Below are 14,772 nucleotides of genomic sequence, written 5' to 3' on the forward strand. Positions count from 1 at the left end.
GTTCTCGTGCCAGTGGGTTGCTTTTGCCCTTGCCAGTCCCGAAGATGCCTTGGACACATATCTCTATGGATTTTATTTCGGATCTCCCCGTCTCTCAAAAAATGTCGGTCATTTGGGTAGTTTGTGATCGCTTCTCTAAGATGATCCATTTGGTACCCTTGTCTAAATTACCTTCCTCCTCTGATTTGGTGCCATTGTTCTTCCAGCATGTGGTTCGTTTACATGGCATTCCAGAGAACATCGTTTCTGACAGAGGTTCCCAGTTTGTTTCGAGGTTTTGGCGAGCCTTTTGTGCTAGGATGGGCATTGATTTGTCTTTTTCCTCGGCTTTTCATCCTCAGACAAATGGCCAGACTGAACGAACCAATCAGACCTTGGAAACATATCTGAGATGTTTTGTTTCTGCTGATCAGGATGATTGGGTGTCCTTTTTGCCGTTGGCTGAGTTCGCCCTTAATAATCGGGCCAGCTCGGCTACCTTGGTTTCGCCGTTTTTCTGCAATTCTGGGTTCCATCCTCGTTTCTCTTCAGGGCAGGTTGAGTCTTCGGACTGTCCTGGTGTGGATACTGTGGTGGACAGGTTGCAGCGGATTTGGACTCATGTAGTGGACAATTTGACCTTGTCCCAGGAGAAGGCTCAACGTTTCGCTAATCGCAGACGCTGTGTGGGTCCCCGACTTCGTGTTGGGGATTTGGTTTGGTTGTCATCTCGTTATGTTCCTATGAAGGTTTCCTCTCCTAAGTCTAAGCCTCGTTTCATTGGTCCGTATAGGATTTCTGAGGTTCTTAATCCTGTGTCTTTTCGTTTGACCCTTCCAGATTCGTTTTCCATCCATAACGTATTCCATAGGTCATTGTTGCGGAGATACGTGGCACCTATGGTTCCATCTGTTGATCCTCCTGCCCCGGTTTTGGTGGAGGGGGAGTTGGAGTATATAGTGGAGAAGATTTTGGATTCTCGTGTTTCGAGACGGAAACTCCAGTATCTGGTTAAGTGGAAGGGTTATGGTCAGGAAGATAATTCCTGGGTCTTTGCCTCTGATGTCCATGCTGCCGATCTTGTTCGTGCCTTTCATATGGCTCATCCTGGTCGGCCTTGGGGCTCTGGTGAGGGTTCGGTGACCCCTCCTCAAGGGGGGGGGGTACTGTTGTGAATTCTGTGGTCGAGCTCCCTCCTGTGGTCACAACTGGTACTTTGGCTGATTCTGTCTATGGGCTTCCGTTGGTGGATGTGAGTGGTACTGCGGCTTCTGAGTTTCCTTCCTCAGATGATGAGGTTAAGTCGTTAGGTGCTGCTCTATTTAACTCCACCTAGTGCTTTGATCCTGGCCTCCAGTCAATGTTCTAGTATTGGTCTTGCTTCCTCCTGGATCGTTCCTGTGGCCTGTCTGCCCAGCACAAGCTAAGTTCTGCTGGTGTTACTTTTGTTTGCTATATTTTCTGTCCAGCTTGCTATTTTGGTTTTTCTTGCTTGCTGGAAGCTCTGAGACGCAGAGGGAGCACCTCCGTACCGTTAGTCGGTGCGGAGGGTCTTTTTGCCCCTCTGCGTGGTTGTTTGTAGGTTTTTGTGTTGACCGCAAAGCTATCTTTCCTATCCTCGGTCTATTCAGTAAGTCGGGCCTCACTTTGCTAAATCTATTTCATCTTTGTGTTTGTATTTTCATCTTAACTCACAGTCATTATATGTGGGGGGCTGCCTTTTCCTTTGGGGACTTTCTCTGAGGCAAGGTAGGCTTATTTTTCTATTTTCAGGGCTAGCTAGTTTCTCAGCCTGTGCCGAGTTGCATAGGGAGCGTTAGGCGCAATCCACGGCTACCTCTAGTGTGGTGTGATAGGTTTAGGGATTGCGGTCAGCAGAGTTCCCACGTCTCAGAGCTCGTCCTATGTTTTGTGGTTATTGTCAGGTCACTTTGTGTGCTCTGAACTTCAAGGTCCATTGTGGTTCTGAATTACCTATTCATAACAGGGTAGTCTGATCTGGAGGCTCTGAAGTCACATCTGTTCTTACCTCGGTGAGTCAACAGAATGGTAAGATTCTGTAATGTGCACCATCTTGGGTGTTTTGCTGGAACTGTTCACATGTTGTTTGCCCGTTTTCTGGTTCAATAAAGTATTTAAAGTATTGCCACTCTGTTTTACCCTCACCCTGTGTTGTCTAAGTAGTGTTATGCCCCCGGTAAAATGAGAGCGGGCATTCAGTGGTATGTGCCCTGGTCCATGTGGTTTCAACTAGCACACTAGAGCTGACCTTTCTCAGAATCATCCTTACCCCCAGAGGTGAAATCTTGCAAGGAGCCCCAGACTGAAGATGATTGACAGTCATCTTGTGTTTCCTAATGATCTGTATCTATGTAGTGATGTCAGTATGTAATGATCTGTATCTATGTAGTGATGTGACTATGTAATGATCTGTATCTATGTAGTGATGTCACTGTGTAATGATCTGTATCTATGTAGTGATGTCACTATGTAATGATCTGTATCTATGTAGTGATGTCACTGTGTAATGATCTGTATCTATGTAGTGATGTCAGTATGTAATGATCTGTATCTATGTAGTGATGTCACTGTGTAATGATCTGTATCTATGTAGTGATGTCACTATGTATTGATCTGTATCTATGTAGTGATGTCACTATGTAATGATCTGTATCTATGTAGTGATGTCACTATGTAATGATCTGTATCTATGTAGTGGTGTCACTATGTAATGATCTGTATCTATGTAGTGATGTCACTGTGTAATGATCTGTATCTATGTAGTGATGTCAGTATGTAATGATCTGTATCTATGTAGTGATGTCACTGTGTAATGATCTGTATCTATGTAGTGATGTCACTATGTAATGATCTGTATCTATGTAGTGATGTCACTGTGTAATGATCTGTATCTATGTAGTGATGTCACTGTAATGATCTGTATCTATGTAGTGATGTCACTGTGTAATGATCTGTATCTATGTAGTGATGTCACTATGTATTGATCTGTATCTATGTAGTGATGTCACTATGTAATGATCTGTATCTACAGTGGGGCAAAAAAGTATTTAGTCAGTCAGCAATAGTGCAAGTTCCACCACTTAAAAAGATGAGAGGCGTCTGTAATTTACATCATAGGTAGACCTCAACTATGAGAGACAAACTGAGAAAAAAAAATCCAGAAAATCACATTGTCTGTTTTTTTAACATTTTATTTGCATACTATGGTGGAAAATAAGTATTTGGTCAGAAACAAAATTTCATCTCAATACTTTGTAATATATCCTTTGTTGGCAATGACAGAGGTCAAACGTTTTCTGTAAGTCTTCACAAGGTTGCCACACACTGTTGTTGGTATGTTGGCCCATTCCTCCATGCAGATCTCCTCTAGAGCAGTGATGTTTTTGGCTTTTCGCTTGGCAACATGGACTTTCAACTCCCTCCAAAGGTTTTCTATAGGGTTGAGATCTGGAGACTGGCTAGGCCACTCCAGGACCTTGAGATGCTTCTTACGAAGCCACTCCTTCGTTGCCCTGGCGGTGTGCTTTGGATCATTGTCATGTTGAAAGACCCAGCCACGTTTCATCTTCAATTCCCTTGCTGATGGAAGGAGGTTTGCACTCAAAATCTCACGATACATGGCCCCATTCATTCTTTCATGTACCCGGATCAGTCGTCCTGGCCCCTTTGCAGAGAAACAGCCCCAAAGCGTGATGTTTCCACCACCATGCTTTACAGTAGGTATGGTGTTTGATGGATGCAACTCAGTATTCTTTTTCCTCCAAACACGACAAGTTGTGTTTCTACCAAACAGTTCCAGTTTGGTTTCATCAGACCATAGGACATTCTCCCAAAACTCCTCTGGATCATCCAAATGCTCTCTAGCAAACTTCAGACGGGCCCGGACATGTACTGGCTTAAGCAGTGGGACACGTCTGGCACTGCAGGATCTGAGTCCATGGTGGCGTAGTGTGTTACTTATGGTAGGCCTTGTTACATTGGTCCCAGCTCTCTGCAGTTCATTCACTAGGTCCCCCCGCGTGGTTCTGGGATTTTTGCTCACCATTCTTGTGATCATTCTGACCCCACGGGGTGGGATTTTGCGTGGAGCCCCAGATCGAGGGAGATTATCAGTGGTCTTGTATGTCTTCCATTTTCTAATTATTGCTCCCACTGTTGATTTCTTCACTCCAAGCTGGTTGGCTATTGCAGATTCAGTCTTCCCAGCCTGGTGCAGGGCTACAATTTTGTTTCTGGTGTCCTTTGACAGCTCTTTGGTCTTCACCATAGTGGAGTTTGGAATCAGACTGTTTGAGGGTGTGCACAGGTGTCTTTTTATACTGATAACAAGTTTAAACAGGTGCCATTACTACAGGTAATGAGTGGAGGAAAGAGGAGACTCTGAAAGAAGAAGTTACAGGTCTGTGAGAGCCAGAAATCTTGATTGTTTGTTTCTGACCAAATACTTATTTTCCACCATAATATGCAAAAAAAATGATAAAAAAACAGACAATGTGATTTTCTGGATTTTTTTTTCTCAGTTTGTCTCCCATAGTTGAGGTCTACCTATGATGTAAATTACAGACGCCTCTCATCTTTTTCAGTGGTGGAACTTGCACTGTTGCTGACTGACTAAATACTTTTTTGCCCTACTGTATGTAGTGATGTCACCATGTAATGATCTGTATCTATGTAGTGATGTCACCATGTAATGATCTGTATCTATGTAGTGATGTCACCATGTAATGATCTGTATCTATGTAGTGATGTCACTGTAATGATCTGTATCTATGTAGTGATGTGACTATGTAATGATCTGTATCTATGTAGTGATGTCACTGTGTAATGATCTGTATCTATGTAGTGATGTCACCATGTAATGATCTGTATCTATGTAGTGATGTCACCATGTAATGATCTGTATCTATGTAGTGATGTCACTGTAATGATCTGTATCTATGTAGTGATGTGACTATGTAATGATCTGTATCTATGTAGTGATGTCACTGTGTAATGATCTGTATCTATGTAGTGATGTCACCATGTAATGATCTGTATCTATGTAGTGATGTCACTGTGTAATGATCTGTATCTATGTAGTGATGTCACTGTGTAAAAATCTGTTACATTTGCTTCCATGTATCAGTTGTAGTTTAGTGTCCAATTTTTTAGATTTAAATTGTAATTGTTTGAAGAAAAGTTCTGCAACTCTCTGATGTAATTTCCACTTGTTAGATCCTCCCCCTCCAAAAAAAAAAAGAAAAAAAAGAAAAGGACTAAAAATCCTCTAAAAAAGTCAAGAATGAATACAGCACAAAGGGACTGCAGCGCTTACTTGCCGAGGTCTCAGAACTAGTGACCTCAGGATGCAGCAAACCCTTGTAATAAAGATGGCGGTGATACAGGGGCAAAATACTGATGAGACAGCCATTCGCAACCTACCAGCTCATGGACGGGGTGTATTGCCGCCATCTTTATTACAAGGGCTTGCTGCAGCCTGAGACCTGGGCAGGTAAGTGCTGCAGTCCCGCTATGCTGTGTAACTTCCACTTCTGCAGCGTCCAGTTTTCCATCACTGACCGGAAACCTTATTTGCTGCAGTTTTCTCATGGATGCGCTCCTCCATCAGGACCGGAGAGATTCGCTCTGCTGATGGGTTTCTCTCCGATTCTGATGGAGGCGGATTAGCTCAAGACGGCGGCGTCCTGTTATTGACAGTAAGCAGAGATCTTGAAATCAGCGAGGAAGATTTCTTCTAGTTTTTAGCTATTACCTATTAATCGCTCCCTCAGTAAATGCCATAAAAACCAACCCTAATCCCAGTGGTGAAACCACCGATGTTTTCTGTTTCACTTCTGTTTTCATTTAATTTATATGGTAAAATTATATGACGTGATGAAAAAAGATATAATAAAGCCATAGAAAAACACTGCGTAAATAGGCGCGTTGTTGCTGCAGATTTTTCCCCACCTTTTAGTATCAGTGAAATCTGCGCTGAAAGTATTGACACGATGCAGATTTATATCTTCTCCAAATCTGCAAGGAAAAAGTAAGCTACATGTGTGAGACTTCAGAAATCTCATTCATTTTTTGCATCAGGAAACCCTTCATCTTTTATGACAACTTTCATAGGAGAAAACTGCGACAAAAACACGACAAATCTGCAACAAGTGCATGGGCACTAATTTTTCCAGTCAAGTTCTTGTGTTAAATATTTTTACAAATTTTTTTCTCCGTATGTCACAAATGTTGTAATTCCCCTCCCCCCCCCCCCCCCCCCCCGTACCCTGAGGCTGCTCTAGGCTCATCTGTTGTTTCAGGACATGCACATGTACATTAGCAGCAATAGACTGACCTATCTTTTCTATTGAAGCATCTGATGAGCGTGTGCAGGAGGGAGGAGGAAGAGGTGAGCTGTGATATTGTGATTGGTAGATCCTGTGTTGTCAGCTGTATCTAGAGCTTTTCTCTGCCGTAGTAATCCTGCCTCTGGTGATAATGAGCCTGCTGAAAACACTTCTTTAAAGGATAGGAAGTATGAGTGTAAAATATCCCAGGGGACAGTGTGAAAATTGTGAGTTATCTGATACAGGTCGTAATATAAATTATAAATATATGTTTAATACAAAGGCCTGACGTACAGTGCGCGACTTTCCGATGATGATGATGTTCGGGGTCACCTCGGGTTGTGACATGTTCCGTTCTTACAGTTTGCTGTTACATAATATTATTAGAACATGTTACATTCTGTTACCAGGATTATTACAATCTGTGACTGTAGATTAGTTTTCGGGATGTTCTCGGGGTCCAGCCTTTATTGAGTTTGTTGTAAGCATCCTTTGTCGGTGGGGTGGGATTAGTCTGGGGGAGGGGTGCGTGGGATTTAATACTTCCATTATCTCCCGTTGGCCCTCTGATCGCCATGTCAGCTCCGCACACACAATTACTTTCCCTTCTGAGGATCTGTCAGTGTTGGAAAACTCCAGCAACTAAACTGCATTAGGCGGCAATCTGCTCGTCCTGTGAGGTTATTAATAGTTTATTGATTCCACCATATTGCTGTTGAGAGTCGGTCCGTCCTAAGCTGCGCTTATCTGAGTCCTGGCCGCTGACTGCTCGGCCGCCCCTGATCGATGCTCCTCAATTCCTGAAGTGAATGTGCCGTCTGTGTTCTTAATCCACTTTGCAGAGCTGACGGCGCCGGTGAGATGTGATCACAACTTCATCAGGAAACGCCGGCGCACGGGTCACAGAGAGACCACCCAGAACCCACAGTCACACTGTGTATATGAATCATCCATCACTGACCCCAGAAGCCCCAATAAATACAAGTCCTGGAGTCAATTTCTCATGCTAAGTTCTGAGAATTGGGCAGCAACCAACATGGCCACCATTGCCGCTCTCAGCCAAGTTGTCAGCTTTCCCACCATTCTGAATGACAGATCCACTTAGTTATGTAGCGGTGTATCTGTATCAAGGTGTATCATGAGATATTGCTAATTCTCAACATCTGATTTTTGTTACTGTGTGTCCTGCCCATCCACTATCTGTATGAGAAGAGATTGTCATTTGTGCACATCTAGTTTCCATCGCTTTATATCAGGAGAGGGCATCTTTCCTCCTTGTCTAGTATTTGTCACTGTGACTGTCATCCCTGCACATCTAGTACCTGTTACTCTGTATTAGTACTGACTGTCATCCCTGCACATCTAGTGCCTGTTACTCTGTATCTGGAGTGACTGTCATCCCTGCACATCTAGTGCCTGTTACTCTGTATCAGTACTGACTGTCATCCCAGCACATCTAGTGCCTGTTACTCTATATCAGTAGTGACTGTCATCCCTGCACATCTAGTGCCTGTTACTCTGTATCAGTACTGACTGTCATCCCTGCACATCTAGTGCCTGTTACTCTGTATCTGGAGTGACTGTCATCCCTGCACATCTAGTGCCTGTTACTGTGTATCAGTAGTGACTGTCATCCCTGCACATCTAGTACCTGTTACTCTGTATCAGTACTGACTGTCATCCCTGCACATCTAGTGCATGTTACTCTGTAGCTGGAGTGACTGTCATCCCTGCACATCTAGTGTCTGTTACCCTGTATCAGTATTGACTGTCATCCCTGCACATCTAGTGCCTGTTACTCTGTAGCTGGAGTGACTGTCATCCCTGCACATCTAGTGCCTGTTACCCTGTATCAGTATTGACTGTCATCCCTGCACATCTAGTGCCTGTTACTCTGTAGCTGGAGTGACTGTCATCCCTGCACATCTAGTGCCTGTTACCCTGTATCAGTATTGACTGTCATCCCTGCACATCTAGTGCCTGTTACTGTGTATCAGTAGTGACTGTCATCCCTGCACATCTAGTGCCTGTTACTCTGTAGCTGGAGTGACTGTCATCCCTGCACATCTAGTGCCTGTTACCCTGTATCAGTATTGACTGTCATCCCTGCACATCTAGTGCCTGTTACTCTGTATCAGTACTGACTGTCATCCCTGCACATCTAGTGCCTGTTACTCTGTATCAGTAGTGACTGTCATCCCTGCACATCTAGTACCTGTTACTCTGTATCAGTACTGACTGTCATCCCTGCACATCTAGTGCCTGTTACTCTGTATCAGTAGTGACTGTCATCCCTGCACATCTAGTACCTGTTACTCTGTATCAGTACTGACTGTCATCCCTGCACATCTAGTACCTGTTACTCTGTATCAGTAGTGACTGTCATCCCTGCACATCTAGTGCCTGTTACTCTGTATCAGTATTGACTGTCATCCCTGCACATCTAGTACCTGTTACTCTGTATCTGGAGTGACTGTCATCCCTGCACATCTAGTGCCTGTTACTCTATATCAGTAGTGACTGTCATCCCTGCACATCTAGTGCCTGTTACTCTGTATCTGGAGTGACTGTCATCCCTGCACATCTAGTGCCTGTTACTCTGTATCAGTAGTGACTGTCATCCCTGCACATCTAGTACCTGTTACTCTGTATCAGTACTGACTGTCATCCCTGCACATCTAGTGCCTGTTACTCTGTATCAGTAGTGACTGTCATCCCTGCACATCTAGTGCCTGTTACTCTGTATCAGTATTGACTGTCATCCCTGCACATCTAATGGCTGTTACTCTATATCAGTAGTGACTGTCATCCCTGCACATCTAGTGCCTGTTACTCTGTATCTGGAGTGACTGTCATCCCTGCACATCTAGTGCCTGTTACTCTGTATCTGGAGTGACTGTCATCCCTGCACATCTAGTGCCTGTTACTCTGTATCAGTAGTGACTGTCATCCCTGCACATCTAGTGCCTGTTACTCTGTATCAGTATTGACTGTCATCCCTGCACATCTAATGGCTGTTACTCTATATCAGTAGTGACTGTCATCCCTGCACATCTAGTGCCTGTTACTCTGTATCTGGAGTGACTGTCATCCCTGCACATCTAGTGCCTGTTACTCTGTATCAGTAGTGACTGTCATCCCTGCACATCTAGTGCCTGTTACTCTGTATCTGGAGTGACTGTCATCCCTGCACATCTAGTGCCTGTTACTCTGTATCAGTAGTGACTGTCATCCCTGCACATCTAGTGCCTGTTACTCTGTATCAGTAGTGACTGTCATCCCTGCACATCTAGTACCTGTTACTCTGTATCAGTAGTGACTGTCATCCCTGCACATCTAGTGCCTGTTACTCTATATCAGTAGTGACTGTCATCCCTGCACATCTAGTGCATGTTACTCTGTATCAGTAGTGACTGTTATCCGTGCACATCTAGTGCCTGTTACTCTGTATCAGTAGTGACTGTCATCCCTGCACATCTAGTGCCTGTTACTCTATATCAGTAGTGACTGTCATCCCTGCACATCTAGTGCATGTTACTCTGTATCAGTAGTGACTGTCATCCCTGCACATCTAGTGCCTATTACTCTGTATCTGGAGTGACTGTCATCCCTGCACATCTAGTGCCTGTTACTCTGTATCAGTAGTGACTGTCATCCCTGCACATCTAGTGCCTGTTACTCTATATCAGTAGTGACTGTCATCCCTGCACATCTAGTGCATGTTACTCTGTATCAGTAGTGACTGTCATCCCTGCACATCTAGTGCCTATTACTCTGTATCTGGAGTGACTGTCATCCCTGCACATCTAGTGCCTGTTACTCTGTATCAGTAGTGACTGTCATCCCTGCACATCTAGTACTTGTTACTCTGTATCAGTAGTGACTGTTATCCGTGCACATCTAATACTCTATCAGAAGAGATTACTAGCTGTATTAGCTTCACAGGTGGATTTTCTGGTGACTCCCAGGATAAGGACCCCTGAATATCTCCAGCATAAAGGGTGTGATGAATTATTAAAGTCACATTCTAAATAAAATATAACAGAATATATTTCAGTGTTGTGGGATCGTAAACCAGACAAGGAGCAAATGTTTAAGATTCTGTCTGTCCCGCGGACTTATTCATCATCGGGATGTTTCCTGCCTCTTCATAAGGAGGTGATGTATCTTGTGTCATTGCCCTATAGACCCCCGGACTCGTACGGCCTCAGTCGTCAGCAATTTTATATATTGCTTCCTCTCTTCTGTAGTTAACGAGGTCTTGGGAGAAGGCGCTGCTGAGAGTTGTAGTTCTAGAGTTGTCAGATGCTTAGGATACACACAGGAGGTACGGTGAAGATGTCCGTGTAGCCAGAGACGAGGGTTGTCGCATTGTATCAGTGCAAACAGGAAAAGAGCAGAACAAATCTTCCTCCTGTCCTACAGGCTGATGCCTGCACTGACCCACTGATACAAACAGTCAGCTCTGTACACGGCACTGGATCAGGGCAGGTGGAGTTCAGCCTCCTCCTCTCTCATCACTTTTGAATGGAGGCTTCGCCTGTTCCATGAGTGACCGGCTGATACTTTGTAGCCACCTGCTCCCACTGATGACATAAAGCCTCTCGTAGCTCGTTACTTAATGTGTCGTTATCATCTGACACCAGTGTAATCTCGGAGTGGACCCCCCGGCCCAGGTGCCAGGCTGCGCCCCCAATTACACCCTCCCAGATGGCGGCACTAATGGTGCTGGAGAAAATGACACGTTGCAGGCATGGAAGTCTAATGTTTCTTGCAGCGTCACAGCGCTCTCCCCCGGAGTAATTATACGTTTACCCGATGTTCAGCCTGTTCTCGTCAAGGTTGCCCTTAATTGGCGGATTCATTATTCCGGTGCGAGCAGCGGTGGCGGGGGCAGGAACGGGGCCGGGTTTTCTAACCGTTGCAGCAATGGTGATACTTTCCTTGTCCTTTCTTCATCTCTGACTCTTCAGAGAAAGTTTTTGAGTGCAGGAGGTCGCCAGGCGATAAAACAGCCATTTTCACAGCCCATAAAGTCTCCTTAGAGCTCTCTCCATGATTGTGGCCAATGTAATTCCTTTATGTTTATTGGGTTCTGACTGTGACCGTTCTATGTTCGCTCGGCTGCTATAATTAACCGCTCTCCTTCTCGTCTTCTCCAGGCTCCCCGAGGTGCGGATATCAGACAACGGACCCTACGAGTGTCATGTTGGGATATATGACCGGGCGACACGGGAGAAAGTGGTGCTAGCGTCAGACAACGTGTTCCTCAACGTCATGTGTGAGTATCCATCAGAACTCCGGCCGCAGGTCGATAACGCTCAGAATAAATCGCTCGGCGCAGGGTTCTTCATAGACAATCAATTGTAGCCGAGGGCTCGAATGTTCCCTGCTCCTCGCTAATTAAAACCGAGGCATTATCAGCGCTGTGCACACCGCCGCTCAGGAGCCCACTCAGGGCTGTAAAGTTACAGTTTTCTCTGCCCCCCGGTTCTATCAATCTCGCTGGTTACTTCTCACTGATCATAGTGACACTTGTGGGACAGGAGGAGGCGCTGCGACGTCTGTGTGACCCCACAAGGTTGTCAGTCACCAGGGCGGAGCCTAGATTTCCTCCAATCGCATTGTTACCTTGTGTTTCACATTGAGAAGTAACAATAATGTCTCTGCCGCAACCAGGATACGTTACACTGCAAGACGAGAGCTGCGGCATCTTCATGGCCGAGAATTAAGATGGCCAAATACAATGCATAAGTGTCAGAGATTTCTCTGCCCCCCCACCTCATCCTCCTCCAGACCCCTCTGTCCCCTCCTCCAGACCCCTCTGTCCCCCTCCTCCAGACCCCTCTGTCCTCCTCCTCCAGACCCCTGTCCCCTCCTCCAGACCCCTCTGTCCCCTCCTCCAGACCCCTCTGTCCCCTCCTCCAGACCCCTCTGTCCCCTCCTCCAGACCCCTCTGTCCTCCTCCTCCAGACCCCTCTGTCCTCCTCCTCCAGACCCCTGTCCCCTCCTCCAGACCCCTCTGTCCCCTCCTCCAGATCCCTCTGTCCCCTCCTCCAGACCCCTCTGTCCCCTCCTCCAGACCCCTCTGTCCCCTCCTCCAGACCCCTCTGTCCCCTCCTCCAGATCCCTCTGTCCCCTCCTCCAGACCCCTGTCCCCTCCTCCAGACCCCTGTCCCCTCCTCCAGACCCCTGTCCCCTCCTCCAGACCCCTGTCCCCTCCTCCAGACCCCTGTCCCCTCCTCCAGACCCCTGTCCCCTCCTCCAGACCCCTGTCCCCTCCTCCAGACTCCTCTGTCCCCTCCTCCAGACTCCTCTGTCCCCTCCTCCAGACCCCTCTGTCCCCTCCTCCAGACCCCTCTGTCCTCCTCCTCTGTCCTCCTCTAGCAGCCTCCTCTGGCCTCCTCTATCTTCCTCCCCCGTACTTCTCTATCCTCCTCCAGCCTCCTCTGTCCTCCTCCTCCAGACTTCTCTGTCCTCTTCCTCCAGACTTCTCTGTCCTCTTCCTCCAGACTCCTCTGTCCTCCTCCTTCAGACTCCTCTGTCCCCTCCTCCAGACTCCTCTGTCCTCTTCCTCCAGACTCCTCTGTCCTCCTCCTTCAGACTCCTCTGTCCCCTCCTCCAGACCCCTCTGTCCCCTCCTTCAGACCCCTCTGTCCTCCTCCTCCAGACCCCTCTGTCCTCCTCCTCCAGACCCCTGTCCCCTCCTCCAGACCCCTCTGTCCCCTCCTCCAGATCCCTCTGTCCCCTCCTCCAGACCCCTCTGTCCCCTCCTCCAGACCCCTCTGTCCCCTCCTCCAGACCCCTCTGTCCCCTCCTCCAGACCCCTCTGTCCCCTCCTCCAGATCCCTCTGTCCCCTCCTCCAGACCCCTGTCCCCTCCTCCAGACCCCTGTCCCCTCCTCCAGACCCCTGTCCCCTCCTCCAGACCCCTGTCCCCTCCTCCAGACCCCTGTCCCCTCCTCCAGACCCCTGTCCCCTCCTCCAGACTCCTCTGTCCCCTCCTCCAGACTCCTCTGTCCCCTCCTCCAGACCCCTCTGTCCCCTCCTCCAGACCCCTCTGTCCTCCTCCTCTGTCCTCGTCTTCCAGACTCTTCTGTCCTCCTCCTCCGGACTCCTCCTGCAGCCTCCTCTGTCCTCCTCTAGCAGCCTCCTCTGGCCTCCTCTATCTTCCTCCCCCGTACTTCTCTATCCTCCTCCAGCCTCCTCTGTCCTCCTCCTCCAGACTTCTCTGTCCTCTTCCTCCAGACTTCTCTGTCCTCTTCCTCCAGACTCCTCTGTCCTCCTCCTTCAGACTCCTCTGTCCCCTCCTCCAGACTCCTCTGTCCTCTTCCTCCAGACTCCTCTGTCCTCCTCCTTCAGACTCCTCTGTCCCCTCCTCCAGACCCCTCTGTCCCCTCCTTCAGACCCCTCTGTCCTCCTCCTCTGTCCTCCTCTTCCAGACTCTTCTGGCCTCCTCCTCCGGACTCCTCCTGCAGCCTCCTCTGTCCTCCTCTAGCAGCCTCCTCTATCTTCCTCCCCCGTACTTCTCTATCCTCCTCCAGCCTCCTTTGTCCTCCAACTCCAGACTTCTCTGTCCTCTTCCTCCAGACTCCTCTGTCCTCCTCCTTCAGACTCCTCTGTCCCCTCCTCCAGACCCTTCTGTCTCCTCCTCCAGACTCCTCTGTCCTCCTCCTCCAGACTCCTCTCTCCTCCTCCTCCAGACTCCTCTGTCCTCCTCCTCCAGACTCCTCTGTCCTCCTCCTCCAGACTCCTCTGTCCTCCTCCTCCAGACTCCTGTCATTGGGGGAAAGTCAGGACACCCCTTGCACCTTATATGGTCGGTTGTTTTGGGCCAAGATGGTTGATTGGATTAGTATTTGTGATGGTGAAACTTTGCTTCCACAGCAGCCAATCATACGGCTGGGTCACTAGAGTTGATCTGATTGGCTGCTCCAAGCGACATAGTTTCCTCTTTGCTTTGTGGACTGATCGGATGATCTATAGTGATCTGTAGAGATCTGCGATCCTGATTGTGAGCCCCCAGGATTCTCGGTGATGTAAGAGGCTAGGTGCCCCGGTCACCCGGTGAGGATTATTTGCCTCCGCAGCCGATTCCACAGACCCCGAGTGAAGGACACTGGGGAGGAGAAGGACGCGGCCTCCCCAGGATCTGAAGGTTACACAAATCCGTCCTTCCTCCCACGCCGGCAGCGCTGCCAACACCTCCGCTGAGCTGCACCGGGGCCGCAGCGAGGAGCAGATGCTGGGATTATTCTTACACCTCCATATTGATGGTGTTGGCACGCGGTAATGAGGGGATGGTGAGCGGCGGCGGGTGACATGGCGCAGGAGCCCACCGAGGCGCAGCAGTCACTAGTCTGAACTCCATGTTAACCTTTACCATACCGGAAGAATGTGTTGAGGTTACAGGGTCTCTGCGCTACTGGACGCAGTACTGAGCTGTG

At 47.9% G+C, this 14,772-nt stretch overlaps 1 protein-coding gene across 2 annotated transcripts in view; it reads left to right on the forward strand.

Moving 5' to 3' along the window:
- The window catches only part of IGSF21 (immunoglobin superfamily member 21), a 419,989-nt gene that overhangs the window by 232,786 nt on the left and 172,431 nt on the right, over positions 1–14,772 (forward strand). For both annotated transcript variants that reach the window (XM_069740855.1, XM_069740854.1), the window contains exon 4: positions 11,489–11,607. In XM_069740855.1, coding sequence (XP_069596956.1) covers positions 11,489–11,607 — 119 coding nt within the window. The remainder of the gene's footprint in view (positions 1–11,488; positions 11,608–14,772) is intronic.

This window comes from Ranitomeya imitator, chromosome 10, assembly GCF_032444005.1.
Source record: "Ranitomeya imitator isolate aRanImi1 chromosome 10, aRanImi1.pri, whole genome shotgun sequence".
NCBI classification, from domain to species: domain Eukaryota; kingdom Metazoa; phylum Chordata; class Amphibia; order Anura; family Dendrobatidae; genus Ranitomeya; species Ranitomeya imitator.